This window comes from Anolis carolinensis, unplaced genomic scaffold (genome assembly GCF_035594765.1).
Source record: "Anolis carolinensis isolate JA03-04 unplaced genomic scaffold, rAnoCar3.1.pri scaffold_14, whole genome shotgun sequence".
Lineage (NCBI taxonomy): Eukaryota > Metazoa > Chordata > Lepidosauria > Squamata > Dactyloidae > Anolis > Anolis carolinensis.
The window spans coordinates 10,890,980-10,912,113 of record NW_026943825.1 but is presented as its reverse complement, the minus strand read 5'-3'; the positions used below and the strand labels follow the sequence as shown (position 1 = coordinate 10,912,113).

The 21,134-nt window shown below is 41.1% G+C and overlaps 1 protein-coding gene across 2 annotated transcripts in view; it reads left to right on the top strand.

The window, feature by feature from the left end:
- Positions 1-20,117, top strand: part of tars2 (threonyl-tRNA synthetase 2, mitochondrial) — a 66,685-nt gene extending 46,568 nt beyond the window's left edge. For both annotated transcript variants that reach the window (XM_062965130.1, XM_062965131.1), the window contains 4 exons: positions 11,292-11,396; positions 15,122-15,194; positions 17,650-17,764; positions 18,877-20,117. In XM_062965130.1, coding sequence (XP_062821200.1) covers positions 11,292-11,396; positions 15,122-15,194; positions 17,650-17,764; positions 18,877-19,037 — 454 coding nt within the window. In that variant the 3' untranslated portion in view covers positions 19,038-20,117. The remainder of the gene's footprint in view (positions 1-11,291; positions 11,397-15,121; positions 15,195-17,649; positions 17,765-18,876) is intronic.
- The last annotated feature ends 1,017 nt before the right edge of the window (positions 20,118-21,134 follow it).

Here is a 21,134-nt window from a genome sequence, read left to right as displayed (position 1 = left end):
GCCGGCCTTTCGCAAGACTTGCTTTCGAAACCGAAAAGCAGAGAAAGGGGAAGTGGCGAGGGACGCGGAAGAGGCGCCCGCCACGCAGGTCACTCTTTTCCTAGATTGGATGGAAATCAGGTGCTGGGCAAAGCCTTGGTCCAAATCTATTCGACTCCATAGTTGGAAAAGACCCCCAAAGGTCATCCAGTCCAACGCCCTGCTCTGTGGAAAGGCACAATCAAAGCACCCCCGACAGATGACCATCCAGAATCTTTCCCACCACCTCTCTTTTTTGGGCACAAGTAGCCAGATATATCACAGGGGGAAATATGATACAGTAGAGCAGGGATCCCCAAACTACGGCCCGCGGGCCACATGCAGCCCATCAAAGCCATTTATCCAGCCCCCATGGCACAAAGGCAGAAAGCGGTCTCTTCCAACCCTCTCTATTGTTATAAAAGTACTAGCTGTGCCCGGCCACGCGTTGCTGTGGCGAAGTATGGTGGTATGGGAAATAAAGTATTGAGGAATTGGTGGTAGTTAAGGTAAAGGGCAAAGGTGTGGAGTCCAGATAATCCAGTTAAAGCAGATAATATAAGATTATAAATGGGTTATATAGCTGTGTGGAAGGGCCTTGAGTCCACACTGCCATCTAATCCAGTTAAAATTTGATAATTTGTATTTTATAGTCAGTGTGGAAGAGGCCTAAGTGAGGCCTAACTCTGACTGTCCCCTGGGTGAGTGGGTTGCTAGGAGACCAAGTTGGAGGAGCTTAGCCTTCTAACTGGCAGCAATTGGATAAAAACAATTATTCCTCTCCTTCTAATTAGGACTTTATTTTTCTTTTTGTTGTATCAACCTAGAGGCGTGGATGATGGGTTGTGTTGTCAATTTTGAAGGTTGGGGGGTATTTAGTTTTGTTGTTTTGGCGGTCGCCAGGATTCCATCACTCTTTTATATATATAGATGACACAGCAAACAAGATAGATATGCTGGATTTCGTTTCACAAAATCACAAGTCGAACACTTCCCAAGTGTCTAGGACTGTGTGATGTATTTTCGGATTATTATTATTATCATTATTGATACAAAGACAGAGTATGACACAGCAAACGAGATCTATATGCTGGATTTCGTATCACAAAATCACAAGTCGAACACTTCCTAAGTGGTGGTGGTGTTGCTATTATTATTAAATATTATTATTAACATTGAGGCTGGGCCTCCATCTATCAGGAGTGCTTTGCTTGTGCTTTTGGTGCAAAAAGGCAGAAGGGGGTTGGGCTAAGTGGCACAAGGGGTCTCTTCCAACCCTCATTATTATTATTATTATAATTATTATTATTATTATTATTGACACAACGACGTTGTATGACACAGCAAACAAGATAGATATGCTGGATTTCGTATCACAAAATCAGAAGTCGAACACTTCCCAAGTGTCTAGGACTGTGTGATGTATTTTCGGATGATGCGTGCAGATCCCAGTAAGGTGGCCTTTTGCAGTTGGCAGATCGTAATTTTGTCAATGCCTATTGTTTCCAAATGCCGGCTGAGATCTTTTGGCATGGCACCCAGTGTGCCCATCACCACCGGGACCACCTGCACTGGTTTCTGCCAGAGTCTTTGAAGTTCAATCTTGAGGTCCTGATAGCGGCTGAGTTTTTCCTGTTGTTTTTCTTCAATGCGACTGTCACCTGGGATGGCAACATCAATGATCCAAACCTTGTTCTTTTCCACAACTGTGATGTCTGGTGTGTTGTGTTCCAGAACTTTGTCAGTCTGGATTCGGAAGTCCCACAGTATCTTTGCGTGTTCATTTTCCACAACCTTTGCAGGTTTGTGATCCCACCAGTTCTTAACTGCAGGGAGGTGATACTTGAGGCATAGGTTCCAATGAATCATTTGGGCCACACAGTTGTGCCTCTGTTTGTAGTCTGTCTGTGCAATTTTCTTACAGCAGCTGAGGATATGATCAATGGTTTCATCGGTTTCCTTGCACAGTCTGCACTTTGGGTCATCAGCTGATTTTTCGATCTTGGCCTTGATTGCATTTGTTCTGATGTCTTGCTCCTGGGCTGCAAGGATCAGGCCTTCTGTCTCCTTCTTCAGGGTCCCATTCGTGAGCCAGAGCCAGGTCTTCTCTTTATCAGCTTTTCCTTCAATTTTGTCAAGGAACTTTCCATGCAGTGTTTTGTTGTGCCAGCTGTCAGCTCTAGTTTGTAGTGCGGTTTTCTTGTACTGGTTTTTTGTCTGCTGTGCTTTGGGGAGTTTCTGATTTTTGACTTCAATCAAAGCAGGTTCTTCACTTTGCTTTACATATTCTGCCAGGGCATGTTCTTCTTCTTTGACTGCTTGTTTTACTTGTAAGAGTCCTCTGCCCCCTGATCTTCGAGGCAGATACAGCCGGTCAACATCACTGCGAGGGTGCAGTGAATGATGAATGGTCATGAGTTTTCTTGTTTTTCTGTCCAAATTGTCCAGTTCCGCCTGTGTCCAATTTATAATGCCAGCAGTATATCTTATGACAGGTATGGCCCAGGTGTTTATGGCCTTGATGGTGTTGCCTCCATTGAGCTTGCTTTTGAGAATTTTTCTGACCCTTTGTGTGTATTCTTTACTGACCACAATCTTCACATGTTCATGCTTGATGTTGTCCAGCTGTAATATGCCCAGATATTTATAGGCCTCTGGCTGGTGACACTTTATTGTTTGGCCATTGGGCATATTGATGCCCTCACTTTCAATTATTTTTCCCTTCTTCAATGCCACTGTCGAACATTTGTCCAAACCAAACTCCATGTTTATATCAGTGCTAAAAATTCGGACAGTGTTGGTCAGAGATTGGATTTCAGTTTCCGTTTTCCCATATAGCTTCAGGTCATCCATGTACATCAAATGTGAAATTTTGTGAGAATTCTTAGATGTTTGGTAGCTGAGATTTGTTTTTTGTAAGATTGTTGACAGAGGGATCATGGCAATAATGAAAAGCAGAGGGGACAATGAGTCTCCCTGGAAAATTCCTCTCCTGATGTTGACAAGTCCATAGCTTTCATTTCCAACAAACAGTTCAGTTTTCCAGTGCTCCATCATGTTTTCAATGAAGGTGCCAACTGTTTTACAAATCCCGATGGCGTCCAGGCACTTGATGATCCAGCCGTGTGGGAGTGAGTCAAAGGCCTTTTTGTAGTCAATCCACGTCATGTGAAGATTAGCTTTTCGGCTCTTACAGTTCTCCAGAATCATTTTGTCAATCAATAACTGGTCTTTTGTGCCCCTGCTTTTCCGTTTGTTGCCTTTCTGTTCATCTGGCAAGATGTTTTTTTCTTCAAGATAGTCTTGAATTCTGTCAGCTATGATGCCAGTCAGTAGTTTAAACATAGTGGGCAGACACGTTATTGGCCTGTAGTTTCCTGGTGCTGCTCCTTTTGCTGGATCCTTTTGTATCAGGTATGTTCTTCCAGTTGTTAGCCATTCACTGATACTTCCTTTCTGCAGCATCTCATTGAATTGTTGGGCCATTTTTCCATGTAAACTAATCAGATGTTTGAGCCAAAATCCATGAAGTTGATCACTACCAGGCGATGTCCAGTTCTTGACTTTTTGCACTCGTTTGCTGATCATTTCAGTTGTTATTTCCATCTGTTCCATTTTGTTCTGTGAGAATTTTCCTTCAAACTCCTTTATCCACCCAGCGTTTTTGTTGTAGTTCTTATTGTTTTCCCAAAGCTCTTTCCAGAACTTCGTTGTTGCAGTTTTCTCTGGTTTTATGGTTACTGTGTCTGTTGTTTGGTTCAGACTCTGGTAGAACCGTCTTTGGTCTGATTGAAACAGTTGATTTTGCCTGTACTGGATGATTCTGGCTTCATACCTTTCAATTTTTCTGGCTGTTGCTGTAATTTGTTCTTTCACAATTTCCAAAGCTTCTTCAATTTTTCTGGTGTTCAGCCAGTACTTTCGGATCTGGTATTGCTTGATTTTGTCATTCTTCAGTTTCTTCTCTTTCATATTTTTCAGGTTACTTGCATCTGATCTAAGCTTTTTGATTTTCAACTCTAGCCTGACCTTCCACTTTGGTTTTCCAGTCGATTTTCTTTGGGGCTGCCTTGGTTGTAGGAGCCCAAGCTCTTCTGTTACTATCACTGCTGCACTGTAGGCATACTGGTTTGTTTGTTCAATTGATGTTATTTGGACAGTGGAGAGTGCTGCATTCACATCTTTCATGAGAGGCGCCAGGTGTCTCTTGGGCACTGTTTTTAGAGTTGGGAGCCGCTTTCTTATTGCATTTGCTGCAGCATGAGCCATGATCTTATCCTTGAGCTCTTCTTGTCTTGCTGTCAAAGTTCCTGGTGGTTCAGCAGATGTTTCAAGTGCTGGTTCATGAAATTCTTGCAAAAGCTCCACACTTTCTTCTGGTTCAGTCTGTTCCACCATTTCAAGTGTTGCTGGAGTCTCTGCTGCTGTCTGTGCTGTGGTCTGATGGTAATTTACTTTGCAAATTTTCTGGATTTCTTCGAGTTCAACTTCACTGAACACTTTGTTTCTGATTATGAATCTTCGTTGGTCAGCCAGTTGGGGTTCTGTTATCTGTGAGTCAGGGTACTCTTGTTGCCATAGCTGATGCATCCTTTTTTGGTAGCCACGCCTTTGAGGTTCTGATTTGTAGTAGCATTTCATAATTGTGCGGTTTTCTGGCATTGTGTATTTCTGCCGCTTCTGTGACTGTTCATTTGGGGTTTGATGATTCCGTAGCCCACTTGTCGATGGATGTCCAGAATCAGCAGCATCCACCGCGGTCCTTTTTATCCTGGGCGACGACCGAGCCAGTATAGACTTCGTTTGGGTTTGTTTCTCCATAATGCTAATGGGTTCGGTGCTCTTGGTTGTGCTCCTCAGCTGAGGCCTCTCTGGCTTGGTTGGACCTGCCGGTAGTTACACTTCCGTCAGCACAGCCCTCAGTCATCATTGGAGCAGCTAAGCCCCCCCCCCCCCACCACGTCAAGGTGGCACCTGCGGAGGGGTTATTATTATTATTATTATTATTATTATTATTATTATTATTATTATTATCATTATTATATTGTATGACACAGCAAACAAGATAGATATGCTGGATTTCGTATCACAAAATCATAAGTCGAACACTTCCCAAGTGTCTAGGACTGTGTGATGTATTTTCGGATGATGCGTGCAGATCCCAGTAGGGTGGCCTTTTGCAGTTGGCAGATCGTGATTTTGTCAATGTCTATTGTTTCCAAATGCCGGCTGAGATCTTTTGGTATGGCACCCAATGCGCCCATCACCACCGGGACCACCTGCACTGGTTTCTGCCAGAGTCTTTGAAGTTGTTGTTGTTACAGTAGAGTCTCACTTTATCCAACACTCGCTTATCCAACGTTCTGGATTATCCAATGCATTTTTGGAGTCAATGTTTTCAATATATCGTGATATTTTGGTGATAAATTCATAAATACAATAATTACTATATAGCATTACTGTGTATTGAACTACTTTTTCTGCCAATTTGTTGTCTAACATGATGTTTTGGTGCTTCATTTGTAAAATCATAACCTAACTTGATGTTTAATAGGCTTTTCCTTAATTCCTCATATTATCCAACATATTCGCTTATCCAACAGTCTGCTGGGCCGTTTATGTTGAATAAGTGAGACTCTACTGTATTATTATTATTATTATTATTATTATTATTATTATTATTATTATTATTATTAACATTGAGGCTGGGAGGCCATCTGTCAGGGGTGCTTTACTTGTGCTTGTGCTATTATTATTATTATTACTTGGTGGTCAGCTATAGTCTGGCCCTCGCACGGACTAAGGGATCGTGAACTCGCCCCCAGTTTTAAAAGTTTGGGGACCCCTGCAGTAGAGTCTCGCTTATCCAACATTTGCTTATCCGGGTTGTGGCGCAGGCTGGTTAGCAGGCAGCTGCAACAAATCACTCTGACCAAGAGGTCATGAGTTCGAGGCCAGCCCGTGCCTGTCTCTGTCTCTGTTCTATGTTATGGCATTGAATGTTTGCCTTATATGTGTGCAATGTGATCCACCCTGAGTCCCCTTCGGGGTGAGAAGGGCGGAAAATAAATACTATAAATAATAAATAAATATCCAACGTTCTGGATTATCCAACACATTTTTGTAGTCAATCTTTTCAATACATTGTGATTTTTTGGTGCTAAATTCGTAAATACAGTAATTACTACTTAACATTGCTGTGTATTGAACTGCTTTTTCTGTCAAATTTGTTGTAAAGCATGATGTTTTGCTGCGTACTTGAAGATAAGCTGAGTTTTTCAGTCTTTTTTTTTTTTTGAGCTGGAAAAGCCTCCCTCGGCTTATAATGGGGTCAAGGTCAAAGCCGGGCAACATTACCTGGAGGCCATTGCTTGCAATATATGATCTATTTCTCTCTTACCCTCCCTTATCAGTGTGTTTTCTTTTACAAAGCCTCCCTCGCTCTTAATCAAGGGAATGTTTTGAAAAGGGAGAGTACCCCTTGCAAGTCAGGAAGAAGAAAAATATATATCCATTAATCCTATAAAAGCATTTTCCCCTGAAATATTTGTTAAACTCTCCTATATATAGGCATTAACCCCCTGCATGCATTTGCAATCCCTGTGTACTTATATATCTCTATCTATCTCTATCTATCTATCTATCTATCTATCTATCTACATTAATTTTATATATGAATTTTTCCCCTCATATGTTTGCAGGTCTTTGCAAATCCTATATACATATAGATCCATGTACCTGTATATCTATATCCGTATATATATATTATCTAACCTACTGATGCCTCAATTAATGTAATTTTATTGGTATCTATTTTTATTTTGAAATTTACCAGTAGCTGCTTCATTTCCCACCCTCGGCTTATTCTCGGGTCAATAAGTTATCCCAGTTTTTTGTGGTAAAATTAGGTGCCTCAGCTTATTTTCGGGTCAGCTTATACTCAAGTATATATGATAATTTGTAAAATCATAATGTCATTTGATGTTTAATAGGCTTAATCCCTCTTTATTATCCAACATATTCACTTATCCAACGTTCTGCCGGTCCGTTTATGTTGGATAAGTGAGACTCTACTGTATATGGTATGAATGAATTGAATGAAAGGAATGAATGAAAATGAGAGCTAAATTTTGGAGACATCAATCTGAAGATTAAGGCCTGCAATGACTGCCTGCCTGCTTGCTGAATTGGAATTAAAAACCTGAATGGGAGCTGAAATAGTTGACTTGCCTGGTAAACTGTGATAAGAATTGTGACAGTGATGACAGAAACATTTACATCTGTTTACATCTGTCAACATTTGCTGACTTGATGAATTTTTCGGGCAGAGACAAAGGTTCTTTCAAGTTAAGGAAATGTTTAAATGTTGTTCTGTAAAAGTTCAGATATATCTTTTCACACTGAAATTGCAGTAAAAAGAACCTGTGTTTTAAAGTTACTGAAAAGTTATTCAAAACAGATAGAACAAGTTGCTTCTTTGCCACCAGATAATAAAATTCAACCCCAGTATGTTGTTGAAGGCTTTCATGGTCAGAATCACTGGGTTGCTGTGAGTTTTCTGGGCTGTATGGCCATGTTCCAAAAGCATTCTCTCCTGACATTTTGCCCACATCTATGGTAGGCTTCCTGAGTAGTTGTGAAGTCTGCTGGAAACTAGACAAATGGGCTTTATACATCTGTGGAATCTCCAAGGTGGGAAAAAGGACTCTTGTCGGTTGGAGGCAAGTATGAATTTTGGCATTGGCCACCTTGATTAGCATTGAATAGCTTACAGCTTCAAAGCCTGGCTGTTGCTGCCTGGGGGAATCCTTTGTTGGGAGGTGTTAGCTGGCCCTGATTGTTTCCTGTCTGGAATTCCCCTGTTTTCTGAGTGTTGCTCTTTATTTACTGTCCCGATTTTAGAGTTTTTAAATACGGTAGCCAGATTGTGTTCATTTTCATGGTTTCCTCCTGTTGCACCCCAAGGCAGCGCGAGCACTCGAAAACCAGACCGGAGCCAATATAACACACAAGCCGTTTATTGAAGCAGAATGTATATATCTACGCGCATTTAAGGTGGAAAGTCAGAGTAAGAAATAGTCTTTAATATATAGTCAATTGCAGTCCAGAAAGAGTTCAGCAGTGTCCAAATTGTAATTCACAAGTGAAGCTTGATAGCTTCCTTTGAGAAAATCAAAGTCTGTCCATGAAACAGTAGCAGGAACAAATCGTTGAAAATCCAGGATCAAGGAAACAAGGTAAACAAAGCAGAGTCAAACTCGATTCGGGAACAAGGAAGACGTGGTAGCAAGGCAAGGTCTACTCGGGAGTCACGGCTCGGCGTGGCTCGCCTGGACCTGGGAACTCGGCGTGGATTCAGGAGGCAAGGCAAGAAGCTGGAAACTGGAACCTCTTCCGAGGAAAGGCAAAGTTGACACCACAACAAGAATGCAGTGAGGAGCACTTTTAAGGAATCCCAAGCCTGTACAGGACAAACAAAAACTTCCCATGGGAAAGTTGGACAGAATTGGACACCTGGAATACTGTGTCCAATTCTGGGCACCGCAGTTGAAGGGAGATGTTGACAAGCTGGAAAGCGTCCAGAGGAGGGCGACTAAAATGATTAAGGGTCTGGAGAACAAGCCCTATGAGGAGCGGCTTAAAGAGCTGAGCATGTTTAGCCTGCAGAAGAGAAGGCTGAGAGGAGACATGATAGCCATGTACAAATACGTGAAGGGAAGTCATAGGGAGGAGGGAGCAAGCTTGTTTTCTGCTGCCCTGGAGACTAGGACGCAAGGGAACAATGGCTTCAAACGACAGGAAAGGAGATTCCACCTGAACATCAGGAAGAACTTCCTCACTGTGAGAAGGGCTGTTCGGCAGTGGAACTCTCTCCCCCGGACTGTGGTGGAGGCTCCTTCTTTGGAGGCTTTTAAGCAGAGGCTGGATGGCCATCTGTCGGGGGTGCTTTGAATGCGATTTCCTGCTTCTTAGCAGGGGGTTGGGACTGGATGGCCCATGAGGTCTCTTCCAACTCTACTATTCTATGATTCTATGATTAGCCATCCAACTTGTGAGCTAATCTTCGACTCCGTCTCACTCCCTCTTTCCTGCTTCTATCTTTTGTAACAAAATCCTTCCAATTAAAAGTCTCATCTTCACCCAGGTCAACACCATCTGGTGTGGGTAACGATGAAGAGACTTCGGAATGTTTGCCAATTAGTGGTTCTTCTGAAACCACCATATCAGGCAGCTGCAAGGCCATGGGGCCTTGGCCTGGGGCAGAATTGTCTACAAAATCCGCAGTCTCATCTGTTTCCAACTCCATCTCTTGATGGAATACAGGCCATGATGGCTGATCTACAACACCTCCTTTCTGTTGAAATTGTCCACATTCTTGTGGATTTCAGTGTTTTCTCTGTGTAGTCTGACAAGGTGGTTTTGAGAGTGGTCCAGCATTTCTGTGTTCTCCAGTCATACGCTGCTGCGTCCAGGTTGGTTCCTCAAGTGCTCTGCTATGGCCGACTTCTCTGGTTGAGTTAGTCTGCAGTGCCTTTCATGTTCTTTGACTCTTGTTTGGGCAATGCTGCGTTTGGTGGTCCCTATGTAGACTTGTCCACAACTGTATGGTATCCGGTAGACTCCTGCAGAGGTGAGAGGATCCCTCTTGTCCTTCGCTGAACATAGCATTTGTTGGATTTTTTTGGTGGGTCTGTAAATAGTGTGTAGGTTGTGTTTCTTCATCAGCTTCACTATGTGGTCAGTGGTTCCCTTGATGTATGGCCAAAACACTTTTCCTATGGGTGAATCTTTCTCTTTCCTCTCGTGGCTTCTTCTTGACTTTGCAGCTCTTCTAATGTTTGTGATGGAGTCTCCATTGGCATGGAGAGTCCATTTTATCCACAAGCATGTGGACCGTTTCAACAGAACGGAAGAAATCATGAAAATGATCAAAATCTGTCTACCAGTATTTAAAAACTCTAAAATCAGCACAGTAAATAAAGAACAATACTCAAAAAACATAGGAATTCCAGGTATGAAACAATCAGGAGTATCTTATAAAATACAATGTTTAAAGAAACTGCAATCTTAGAGGCTTAAATGCAGACTGGAGTCAAACCGAATTAAAGTAGTCTACGGTATTTGAATAATTTCTCAGGACTCAAAAAAAGGGTTTTTTTTGTTAACAACACACTGTGTATATTAGTGCATCATGGTAATATACTAATATACAGTTTCTTTAAACATTATATTTTATAAGATACCCCTTGATTGTTTCATGCCTGGAATTCCTATGTTTTTTAAGTTCTTTATTTACTGTGCTGATTTTAGAGTTTTTAAATACTGGGAGCCAGGTTTTGTTCATTTTCATTTTAGCCTCTAAGATTGCAGTTTCTTTAAACATTATATTTTATAAGATACTTCTGCTTATGACAACAGTTGACTTTACTTTATTGTTGTGAACACTTTCATGAATGTTAAATGTATATGATGCTCTAATATACATACAGTAGAGTCTCACTTATCCAAGCCTCGCTTATCCAAGTTTCTGGATTATCCAAGCCATTTTTGTAGTCAATGTTTTCCATATTTCGTGATATTTTGGTGCTAAATACGTAAATACAGTCATTACAACATAACATTACTGCGTATTGAACTGCTTTTTCTGTCAAATTTGTTGTAAAACATGATGTTTTGGTGCCTAATTTGTAAAATCATAACCTAATTTAATGTTTAATAGGCTTTTCCTTAATCCTTATTATCCAAGGTATTCACTTATCCAAGCTTCTGCCGGCCCGTTTAGCTTGGAAAAGTGAGACTCTGCTGTACTGTGTTTATAACATATGTCTTGAACCTTTTTTGTGTTTGGATATTTCTTGACATTGTTTAGAATAGACATCTGTGTTATTTACTAGTATGAAACAATCAGGGCCAGCTAACACCTCCCAACAAAGGATTCCCCTAGGTGGGAAGCAGCCAGGCTTTGAAGCTGCATGGCTTTTCAGTGCTAGTCAAGGTGGCCAATGGCAACATTTACACTTGCCTCCAACAGACAAGAGTTTCTCCCACAGATATATATTTTACAGATATATAAACCCAACTTGCCTCATTTCCACAACCTCTGAGGATGCCTGCCATAGATGTGGGTGAAACGTCAGGAGAAAATGCTTCTGGAACATGGCCATATAGCCTGGAAAACTCACAGCAACGCAGAACCTATCTTGTTTGTAACTTGAGGACTGCCTGTACAGATCTTCCTTGGTAACGTGACATAGTTCCTCCAACCCACGTAGCAAAGAAGGTGCCACGCCGGAGAGACCAGTGATGATCCACCGGGCTGTGCTGGGCTCCGTGGAGAGGATGATGGCCGTCTTGGCAGAGAACTATGGCGGCAAATGGTAAGTAACTGTGCACCATTGTCTCAAGGGGGATGCAATGCCTGTATTGTTCTCTCAATCCCGTTTTACTGAGATTTGAAGGGACAGTGTGGCCCAAAGGGGACAGTTTGTGATGTTGGGCAAGTTTGCTCTAGAGCAGTGGTTCCCAAACGATTTGGCCTGCCACCCCCTTTCCAGAAAAAATATGACTCGGCACCCCCTGGAAAGGGGGGCGTGGCTTAGAGGGGTGGGGCTGAGCCTCTCCCCTAGTCCAAGATGCAGGGCTGCGAGGGAGAGGTGGGTGGGGCCACCAATGGGCGGCCAGGACTGGGATGGGCGGAGTTACGAGCTCTGAGGCAGGGCTGAACTTCTATCCCTGTCCTGGACACAGGAGGCGGGGCTAGAGGAGGGGGCCCAAGTGCCTGACAGGGCTGAACCTCTCTACCCTGCCCCCGTGTTCTAACAAGCACCTCAGGGGAGGTTTACAGAGGCTCAGCCCTGTCTCGCGCTCTTGAGAAGAGGCCCCGCCCTTTAGTCCTAAAAGGCCTCTCAGGGGAGGTATAGAGGCTCAGCCTTGTCTCGGGCTCTTGGAAGGAGGCCCCGCCCCCTTCCCTAGCCCCACCCTCTGTGTCACAACAAGTGTCTCAGGGGAGGTATACACAGGCTCAGCCCTGTCTCGCGCTCTTGGGAAGAGGCCCCGCCCCTGCCCAGCCCCGCCCTTTAGTCCTAAAAGGCCTCTCAGGAAAGGTATAGAGCAGGGGTCCCCAAACTTTTAAAATGGGGGGCCAGGTCACGATCCTTCGGACCGTTGGAGGGCCAGACTATAGTTGGCCACCGAGCAATAATAATAATAATTAATAATAATAATAACAACAACAATAATAAAAAAGAGGGTTGGAAGAGACCCTTTGGGCCATTTAGCCCAACCCCTTCTGCCCTAGTGCACCAAAAGCACAAGCAAAGCACCCCTGACAGATGGCCGCCCAGTCTCAATGTTAATAATAATAATAATAATAATAATAATAATAATAATAATAATAATAATAATAATAAAGAGGGTTGGAAGAGACCCCTTGGGCCATTTAACACAACCCCCTTTTGCCTTTGTGCACCAAAAGCACAACCAAAGCACCCCTGACAGATGTCCACCCAGCTTCAATATTATTATTAATAATAATAATAATAATAATAATAATAATAATAATAATAATAATAATAATGGTTGTAAGAGAAGAAGAGACCCCTTGGGTCATTTAGCCCAACCCCCTTCTGCCCTTGTGACGTGGGGGCCGGATAAATAGCTTTGATGGGCCGCATCCGGCCCCCGGGCGTTAGTTTGGGGACCCCTGATCTAGAGGCTCAGCCCTGTCTCGGGCTCTTGGAAGGAGGCCACGCCCCCTTTCCTAGCTCCGCCCTCTGTGTCCCAACAAGCACCTCAGGAGAGGTATAGATTCTCAGCACTGGGAAGAAGCCACGCCCACTCCTTTAGCTCCGCCCCCTGTGTGTCCTAACAGGTGTCTCATGTGCTCAGCCCTGTCTCCGGCACTTGGGAAGAGGCCCCGCCCCTCCCCTGGCCCCGCCCCCGTCTCCTAATAGGTGCCATCACCGTCCCCCTGGATCAATCCAGTGCCCACCAGGGGGCAGTAGTGCCCACTTTGGGAATCACTGCTCTAGATGCATCATGGGTTGGGTTCAGTGATCTCTCTGGCTGTAGGGTGAACTACAACTCTCACTACAGTGAGTCAGTCCCCTCCAACCCCTCCAGTAGGTGAGTGAGTCATGGAGTTTCTGTGTGCTAAGTTTGATATGGGTCCATCATCAGTGCAGGTCACAGTTTCCCTGGTTGTGGGTGAACTACAACTCCCAAAAAGGAGGGTCAGTTCCCCCAAACCCCTCCAGTAATCAAATTTCAGCATATCAGGTATTTGTGCCAAATTTAATCCAGATCCATCGGTGTTTGGGTTCACTGTGCTCTCTGGATGTAGGTGAACTACAACTCCCCCAAATCAAGGTGAATTTCCCCAAAGACCTCCCGTATTTTTTTCTGCTCATGGGGACTCTGTGTGCCAAGTGTGGTCCAATTCCATCTTTGGTGGAGTTCAGAGTGCTCACTGATTGCAGGTGAACTATACATCCCAGTACCTACAACTCCAAAATATCCAGGCCAATTCCCTTCCAAACCCACCAGTATTCAAATGTGGGCCTATCGGGTCTGCATGCCAAGTTTGGTCCCAATCCGTCATTGTTTGGATTCATAGTGCACTCTGGATGGAGGTGAACTACAACTCCTACAAATCCCTACAAAGATCTCTAGTATTTTTTGTTGGTCATGTGGGTTCTGTGTGCCAGGTGAGTTCCAGGTCATCATATGTGGAGTTCAAAGTGTTCTTATACTGCAGGTGAACTATATATCCCAGGACCTACAACTTATATCAATCATGGTGAATTTTTAAAACGAATTTCCTTTGTTCAAAGCTTATGCTTGCTGCGCCTTGGCTATTGGTCGGTTGAGTATGTTTTTATTGTATTTTATATGCTTTGTTTTATATGTTTTAGATGCATTTTGCTGTTGTATTTTATGCTGTATTTTGGGCTTGGTCCCTATGTGAGCCACCCCGAGTCCCTCCGGGGAGATGGGACGGGATATAAGAATAAAGTTATTATTATTATTATTGACAGGAAGACACAGTATGACACAGCAAACGAGATCTATATGCTGGATTTCGTATCATAAAATCACAAGTCGAACACTTCTCAAGTGTTTTATTTATTATTATATTATTACTAGCTGTGCCCGGCCACGCGTTGCTGTGGCGTTGTCTGGTGGTGTTGGTGAGAAATTGTTGAGGTAGTGGTGATATTGAATGTCTGTTGTTTGGTTGTCTTTATGTTTAGTATGCACACTGAAGTGGATTATATGGCAGTGTGGAGTCAAGATAATCCAATTCAAAGCAGATAATATAAGATTATAAATGGGTTATATAGCTGTGTGGAAGGGCCTTGAGTCTGCACTGCCATATAATCCAGTTAAAATCTGATAATCTGTGGAAGAGGCCTAAGTGAGGCCTAACTGTGCCTGTCCCCTGGGCTGAGTAGGATGCTAGGAGACCAAGTGAGTGGAGCTTAGCCTTCTAACTGGCAGCAATTGGATAAAAACAATTATTCCTCTCCCTCTAATTAGGACTTTATTTTTCTTTTCTTTTTGTTGTATCAACCTAGAGGCGTGGATGATGGGTTGTGTTGCCAAATTTCGAGGTTGGGGGGCCTGTAGTTTTGTTGTTTTGTCCGCTGCCCTGATGCCATCACTCTTTTATATATATAGATGATGATGATGATGATGATGATGATGATGATTATTATTATTATTATTATTATTATTGACACAAAGACAGAGTATGACACAGCAAACCACATCTATATGCTGGATTTCATATCACAGAATCACAAGTCGAACACTTCCACAAGTGTTTAGGACTGTGTGATTTATTATTATTATTATTATTATTATTATTATTATTATTAGTCTGACTTCCATTATTAATTCCAATAGGTTTAACCTGGGGAAAAACAAAACATTAATTGAGCTGTCAGCCTTTAAAGTGTGTATATGTTTTTTTGGGACGCCCTGTATATTTCTATGTAAGCATTTCTAATGTATTGAAGAGGTGTTAACTCGTTGAATTATCCAAGCACTTCAATAGGAATCGAGCCTTATTGAAGGTGTTATCTTCCTGTTGACATTGCAGGCCATTCTGGTTGTCGCCATCCCAAATCATGGTGATCCCGGTTGGGCCGGATGCAGAGAGCTATGCCCACGAGGTAAGAAGACAGAGGCTGGAAGTTCCACTGCTTGGTGGAAGAAACATAGCTTTACATCAGTGGTTCCCAAACTTATTTGGCCGGCCGCCCCCTTTCCAATAGAAATATGACTCAGCGCCCCCCTTTCCAATAGAAATATGACTCAGCTGGAAAGGGGGCGTGGCTTAGAGGGGTGGGCGTGGCTCCTGCTCAAGAGGGCGGGGCTGAGCCTCTCCCCAGTCCAAGATGCAGGGCTGGGAGGGGAGGAGGAGGTGGGCGGGGCCACAAATGGGCGGCCAGGACTGGGATGGGCGGAGTTACGAGCTCTGAGGCAGGGCTGAGCTTCTATCCCTGTCCTGCGGCGCCTGCCTTGAGATCTTGAGAGTATCCCTGTCAGTTTGTCCATATTCATGATATCTACTACTTTCCCTATCCATTCTTCTTTTTCCGGATTATAACTCGTCCTCCATGGTCTAGCATAAACAATTCTTGCTTTGTATAGTAAGGTATACAAAGAGTTTATCTGTGTTTAATGTCCATTCAAAATTGGTCATTCCAAGCAGGTTAAAATTTTCTGAATTAATTTGTGTATTCTTTTCCAAAATGTTTTGGCTTTCTCGCAATTCCACCATAAATGATAAAAGTTTCCTTCATTCTTCTCACATTTCCAACATTTATAGTTTGTATTTTTTGAAATTTTGGACGTGTACCATTGATGCATCATTTTTAACCAATTTTCTTTTAGTTCATATGCGTATGTGTAATTAATTTTCTTGGTCCACATTATTTCCCATTTATTCAGTCCTATTGTTCTTCCGATATTTTTTGACCATTTGATCATACATTCTTTTACCGTTTCTTCTTCTATACTCCACTCTAAAAGTATTTTATAGGTTCTTGCTATTATCTTTTTCTTGCTATGAATTATTTTATCCCATGTTGGATTTTTTTCCATGAAACCATTTTTTTTTGTCTTCCTTAAAATAGTCTTGCATTTGTCTAGATTGGAACCAAGAAATTTTGTCAAATTTGGTTTTTAATTTCTCTATACTTTTTAATTCCCAGTTTGAATTATTTCTTTCTAGTAAGTCCTCATATGTTGGCCATATATTCCATCTTAATTCTTTTCTTTGACATGCCTCCAATAGTGATATCCATAGTGGTGTTTTACGATAAAAATTGGTTTTGGATTTTTCCCAAATTTTTAGTAATTATGCCCTAATAAAATTATTCCCGAAATTTTTTTCTATTCTTTTCCTATTACACCAAAGATAGGCGTACCAACCTGTTCTTAAGTCATGTCCTTCAAGTGTAAGTGTTTTCTTTTTGCTACTTTGGGAATCACTGCTTTACATAGATGCCGGGAGAAAGTCCCTTTGGAGAGCTGGTCCCAATTGCTTTGTTGGAGTCAGGAATGTCATGCATTAGAGTTGCATGTATCCATTGGTAGCCCCCTTCCCAATAATAATGCCATCTTTTGGTGATTTCCATACTCTTTTTAAAAATGTTTTTATTAAGTGTTTTTGAACATAAAAAGAGTGAGAACAATAATGAGTATATAAAAGAAAGTGAAAAAGGGGGGTGTGATAAGAAGAAAGAGGGGAAAAAATAAACAATGGAGATAAAAATAAAAATTGTTGAATGGAAGAAAAATATAATAAGTGAAAAAAAATTGAAAAAGGATTAAAAACAAGAAAAACAAACAAAAAAACCCCCAAAACATACAAAAAAGAATAAAAAAAGAAAAAGAAAAAAATTGTACAGTAGAGTCTCACTTATCCAACACTTGCTTATCCAACATTCTGGATTATCCAACGCATTTTTGTAGTCAATGTGTTCAATATATCGTGATATTTTGGTGCTAAATTCATAAATACAGTAATTACTACATAGCATTACTGCGTATTGAACTACTTTTTCTGCCAAATTTGTTGTCTAACATGATGTTTTGGTGCTTAATTTGTAAAATCATAATCTAATTTGATGTTTAATAGGATTTCCCTTAATACCTCCTTATTATCCAACATATTTGCTTATCCAACATTCTGCCAGCCCATTTATGTTGGATAAGTGAGACTCTACTGTACTTCCGTCTTTTCTTCTAGGTGATAGAATATTTTGTACTTGTTATCATTATAAGTCCACTCCGACATTATGTTTTTGTAAAAAGTTCTTCTTGTTCTATATAAGTTGTCAGTAATGTCCAGTAATGTGATTTCCATACTCTTGAGAATAGTTGGTTTTCCTGCCATTCTCCCAAATATAAACACCTCTCCGACATCACAACCTCTGAAAATGTGGGTGAAACATCAGGAGAGAATGCTTCTGAAACATGGCCAGACAGGCTGGAAAACTCACAGCAACCCAGTGATCCCGGCCATGAAAGCCTTCGGCAACATGGTGCTGGCCATTTTGTCAAGTTGTTGTTGTTGTTGTTCTTGTTTGTTAATGGGCCTCTCTGTTTGGGGCATTTCAGATCCACCAGACCTTCCACCAAGCGGGATTCACAACTGACGTGGATTTGGACCCGGGAACAACCCTCAATCGCAAGATCCGGAACGCCCAGCTGGCTCAGTACAACTTCCAGTTTGGTAAGCAATACTAAAAGGCAGAGAAAAATGGCGGGGAGTGCCTTTGTTGGAGGGCAAAAGATGAAATGCACCCTGATAAAAATGTACGAGAAGCTCCAGAGCGTTGTTGCATGGGAGACGGTCTTCTTGGTGGTTGCACCCAAGCGCTGAAATCCTAGCTGCACCTACACTGTAGGATTAATGCAGTTTGGCACCACTTTAACCGACATGGCTCAATGCTATGGAATACTGGGAGTTATTTATTTAATATTTATTTAATACATTTATATCCCGTCCTTCTCACTCCGAAGGGAACTCAGAGCAGCTTACAAATTAAATTTACACACAATAATATATTACTAGCATAGCACAATACTGGCAATAAATTACTATATTGTACTATATCAATATATTGTAATATTATTAGTAATATTACATTTAATATATAATATATAATTAATATTATTATATTGTATTATTAGTATTATATTGTATTACAAAATAATATTATATGCCTATACAATATATTATAATCTATATATATAAATGAGTAATGGTGTCCCCTCCTGCCACTAAACAACTAAAGTACAAACCCCAGAACCTAGAAATTTGGCAGCACAATCCACCATCCTTGCCCCTAGGTTCCGACAACAAAAGGAAAAGAAAAATAAAGTCCTAATTAGAGGGAGAGGAATAATTGTTTTTAGTCAATTGCTACCAGTTAGAAGGCTAATCTCTGCCCACTTGGTCTCCTAGCAACCCACTCAGCCCAGGGGACAGGCAGAGTTAGGCCTCACTTATGCCTCTTCCACACTGCCTATAAAATACAGATTATCAGATTTTAACTGGATTATATAGCAGTGTAGACTCAAGGCCCTTCCTGTTAGGAATTGTGGGAGTTGAAGTCCAAAACACCCGGAGGGCCCAAGTTTGCCCAGGCCTGAGCTAGAGTTTCAGAGCTTGGGACAGCCAAGTTTCCCATGTTCTCGCCTGCAATAAGAAGGACCTTCTCACAGATCTCCAGACCGTTCCCAAGGCAAAATACACACGTTTTGTGTTCTCTTTGCAACACCTAACCTGCCTTTGTGATGCTAGATGCCTTTCCCTTCTTTCTCTCCCCGTTTCTCATCCAGTCGTCGGGCGGAAAGAGATGTCCAACCGCACCCTGAACGTCCGTAGCCGCGACGGTCATCGACACGGCGAACGGGATTTCAATGCGGTCTTAGACCGGCTCAAAGAGCTCCGGGAGACTCGGGCCAGGAACGCCGAGGAGCTCTTTGGAGCTGATTCCTAGCATCCGCCAAAGGCAAGACGCGAACCAAAGTGAGTGCGGGGCTGATGTTTGCGCCACTTCCCTACAAGGAGTTTTGTATCTGTTTCAAGATCCTAGTCCTCATTGTTCCAAGAAGCGAGAAATCTGGATGACTCTTTTGCAGACTTGAATTGACTGCAATCCCTCCGAAGGTGATGAAATTGGAGTTTGGGACAAAAAATTGGACCAACGTTCGAGGCAAAAAAGAAGCATACATTTTTTGGGAAGTGAAATGTGGGGTTTTTTTGGCACAAATCCTCCATCTTGCTCCAGAGAATCCAGCCACCTTCCAAGCCCATCTCCTACCTTCTGTGATTGTCATTTTTTTGAGATTAAAATTACTTACTGTATATACTCGAGTATAAGCCTAGTTTTTCAGCCTCTTTTTAAGACTGAAAAAGCTCCCCTCGGCTTATACTTGGGTGAGGGTCCTGGTTGGCTTATATTTGGGTCAGCTTATACTCGAATATATGGTACATTTATTATTTTTCTCTATTATTATTGGTATTACAGTAGAGTCTCACTTATTCAAGCTAAACGGGCCGGCAGAAGCTTGGATAAGCAAATATCTTGGATAATAAGGAGGGATTAAGGGAAAGCCTATTAAACATCAAATTAGGTTATGATTTTATGAATTAAGCACCAAAATATCATGTTATACAACAAATTTGACAGAAAAAGTAGTTCAATACGCAGTAATGTTATGTTGTAATTACTGTATTTACGAAATTAGCACCACAATATCACGATATATTGAAAACATTGACTACAAAAATGGCTTGGATAATCCAGAAGCTTGGATAAGTGAGACTCTATTGTATTACATATATTATTTTTCTCTATTATTGTTGCTACTATTTCATTTATTTTACTCTATTTTTATTATTATTAATACATTTATTATTTCACTCTGATATTATTATTGCATTTATTATTTTGCTCTATTTATTATTACATGTATTATTTTCCTGTATTTATTTATTATTATTATTACATGTATTATTTTACTCTGTTATTATTATTAAAAGGATACATAAGGGCATTTACATTGAAGAAGATGAGAATAACGATTTGATCAGAGTTGGACAGTCTTATCTTAAATTAGAGCTTTATATAAATATTCAAAAACATTTAATCTACTGATGCCTCAGTTAATGTAATTTTATTGGTATGTATTTTTATTTCTGAAATTTCCCACCCTCGGCTTATACTGGAGTCAGTGTTTTTCTAGGGTTTTTGTGGTAAAATTAGGTGCCTCGGCTTATATTCGGGTCGGCTTACACTTGAGTATATATGGTAAGTAAATTACCATATATACTTGAATATAAGCCAACCCGAATATAAGCCAAGGCACCTAATTTTACCATAAAAAACTGGGAAAACATTGACTTCAGTATAAGCCGAGAGCGATAAACTTCAGAAATAAACATAGATACCCATAAAACTACATTAATCGAGGCATCGGAAGGTTAAATGTTTTTGAATATTTACATAAAGTTCTAATTTAAGATAAGACCGTCCAACTCTGATTAAATCATTATTCTCATCTTCTTCAATGTAAATGCCCTTATGTATCCTTTTAATAATAATAATTGAGTAACATAATAAATGTCATAATAATAAATCATAGTGAAAAATAAATGTATTAATAATAATAAAAATAGAGTACAATAAATGTAATAGTAACAATAATAATAGAGTAAAATAATAAATGTAATAATACCAATAATAATAGAGAAAAATAATAAATGTACTATATATTCTCAAGTATAAGCTGACCCAAATATAAGCCGACCAGGACCTCCACTCGAGTATAAGCCAAGGGGGGCTTTTTCAGTTCTAAAAAAGGGCTGAAAAACTTGGTTTATACTCAAGTATATACAATACTTTAAATTGAAATAAACAAATATTTTTTGAAACACCATTTTGTCTCCGAGATGACTGGATGCTGGGGATCCATTTTATTTTTTGTTTATTTATTTGAGATCTATATCGTGGGTTTTCCAGCCCACAAAAGCACCCCAGGCAATAAAAAAAAAATATTATTAAAATACTGTTTTATCTCCGAGACTCTCGAAA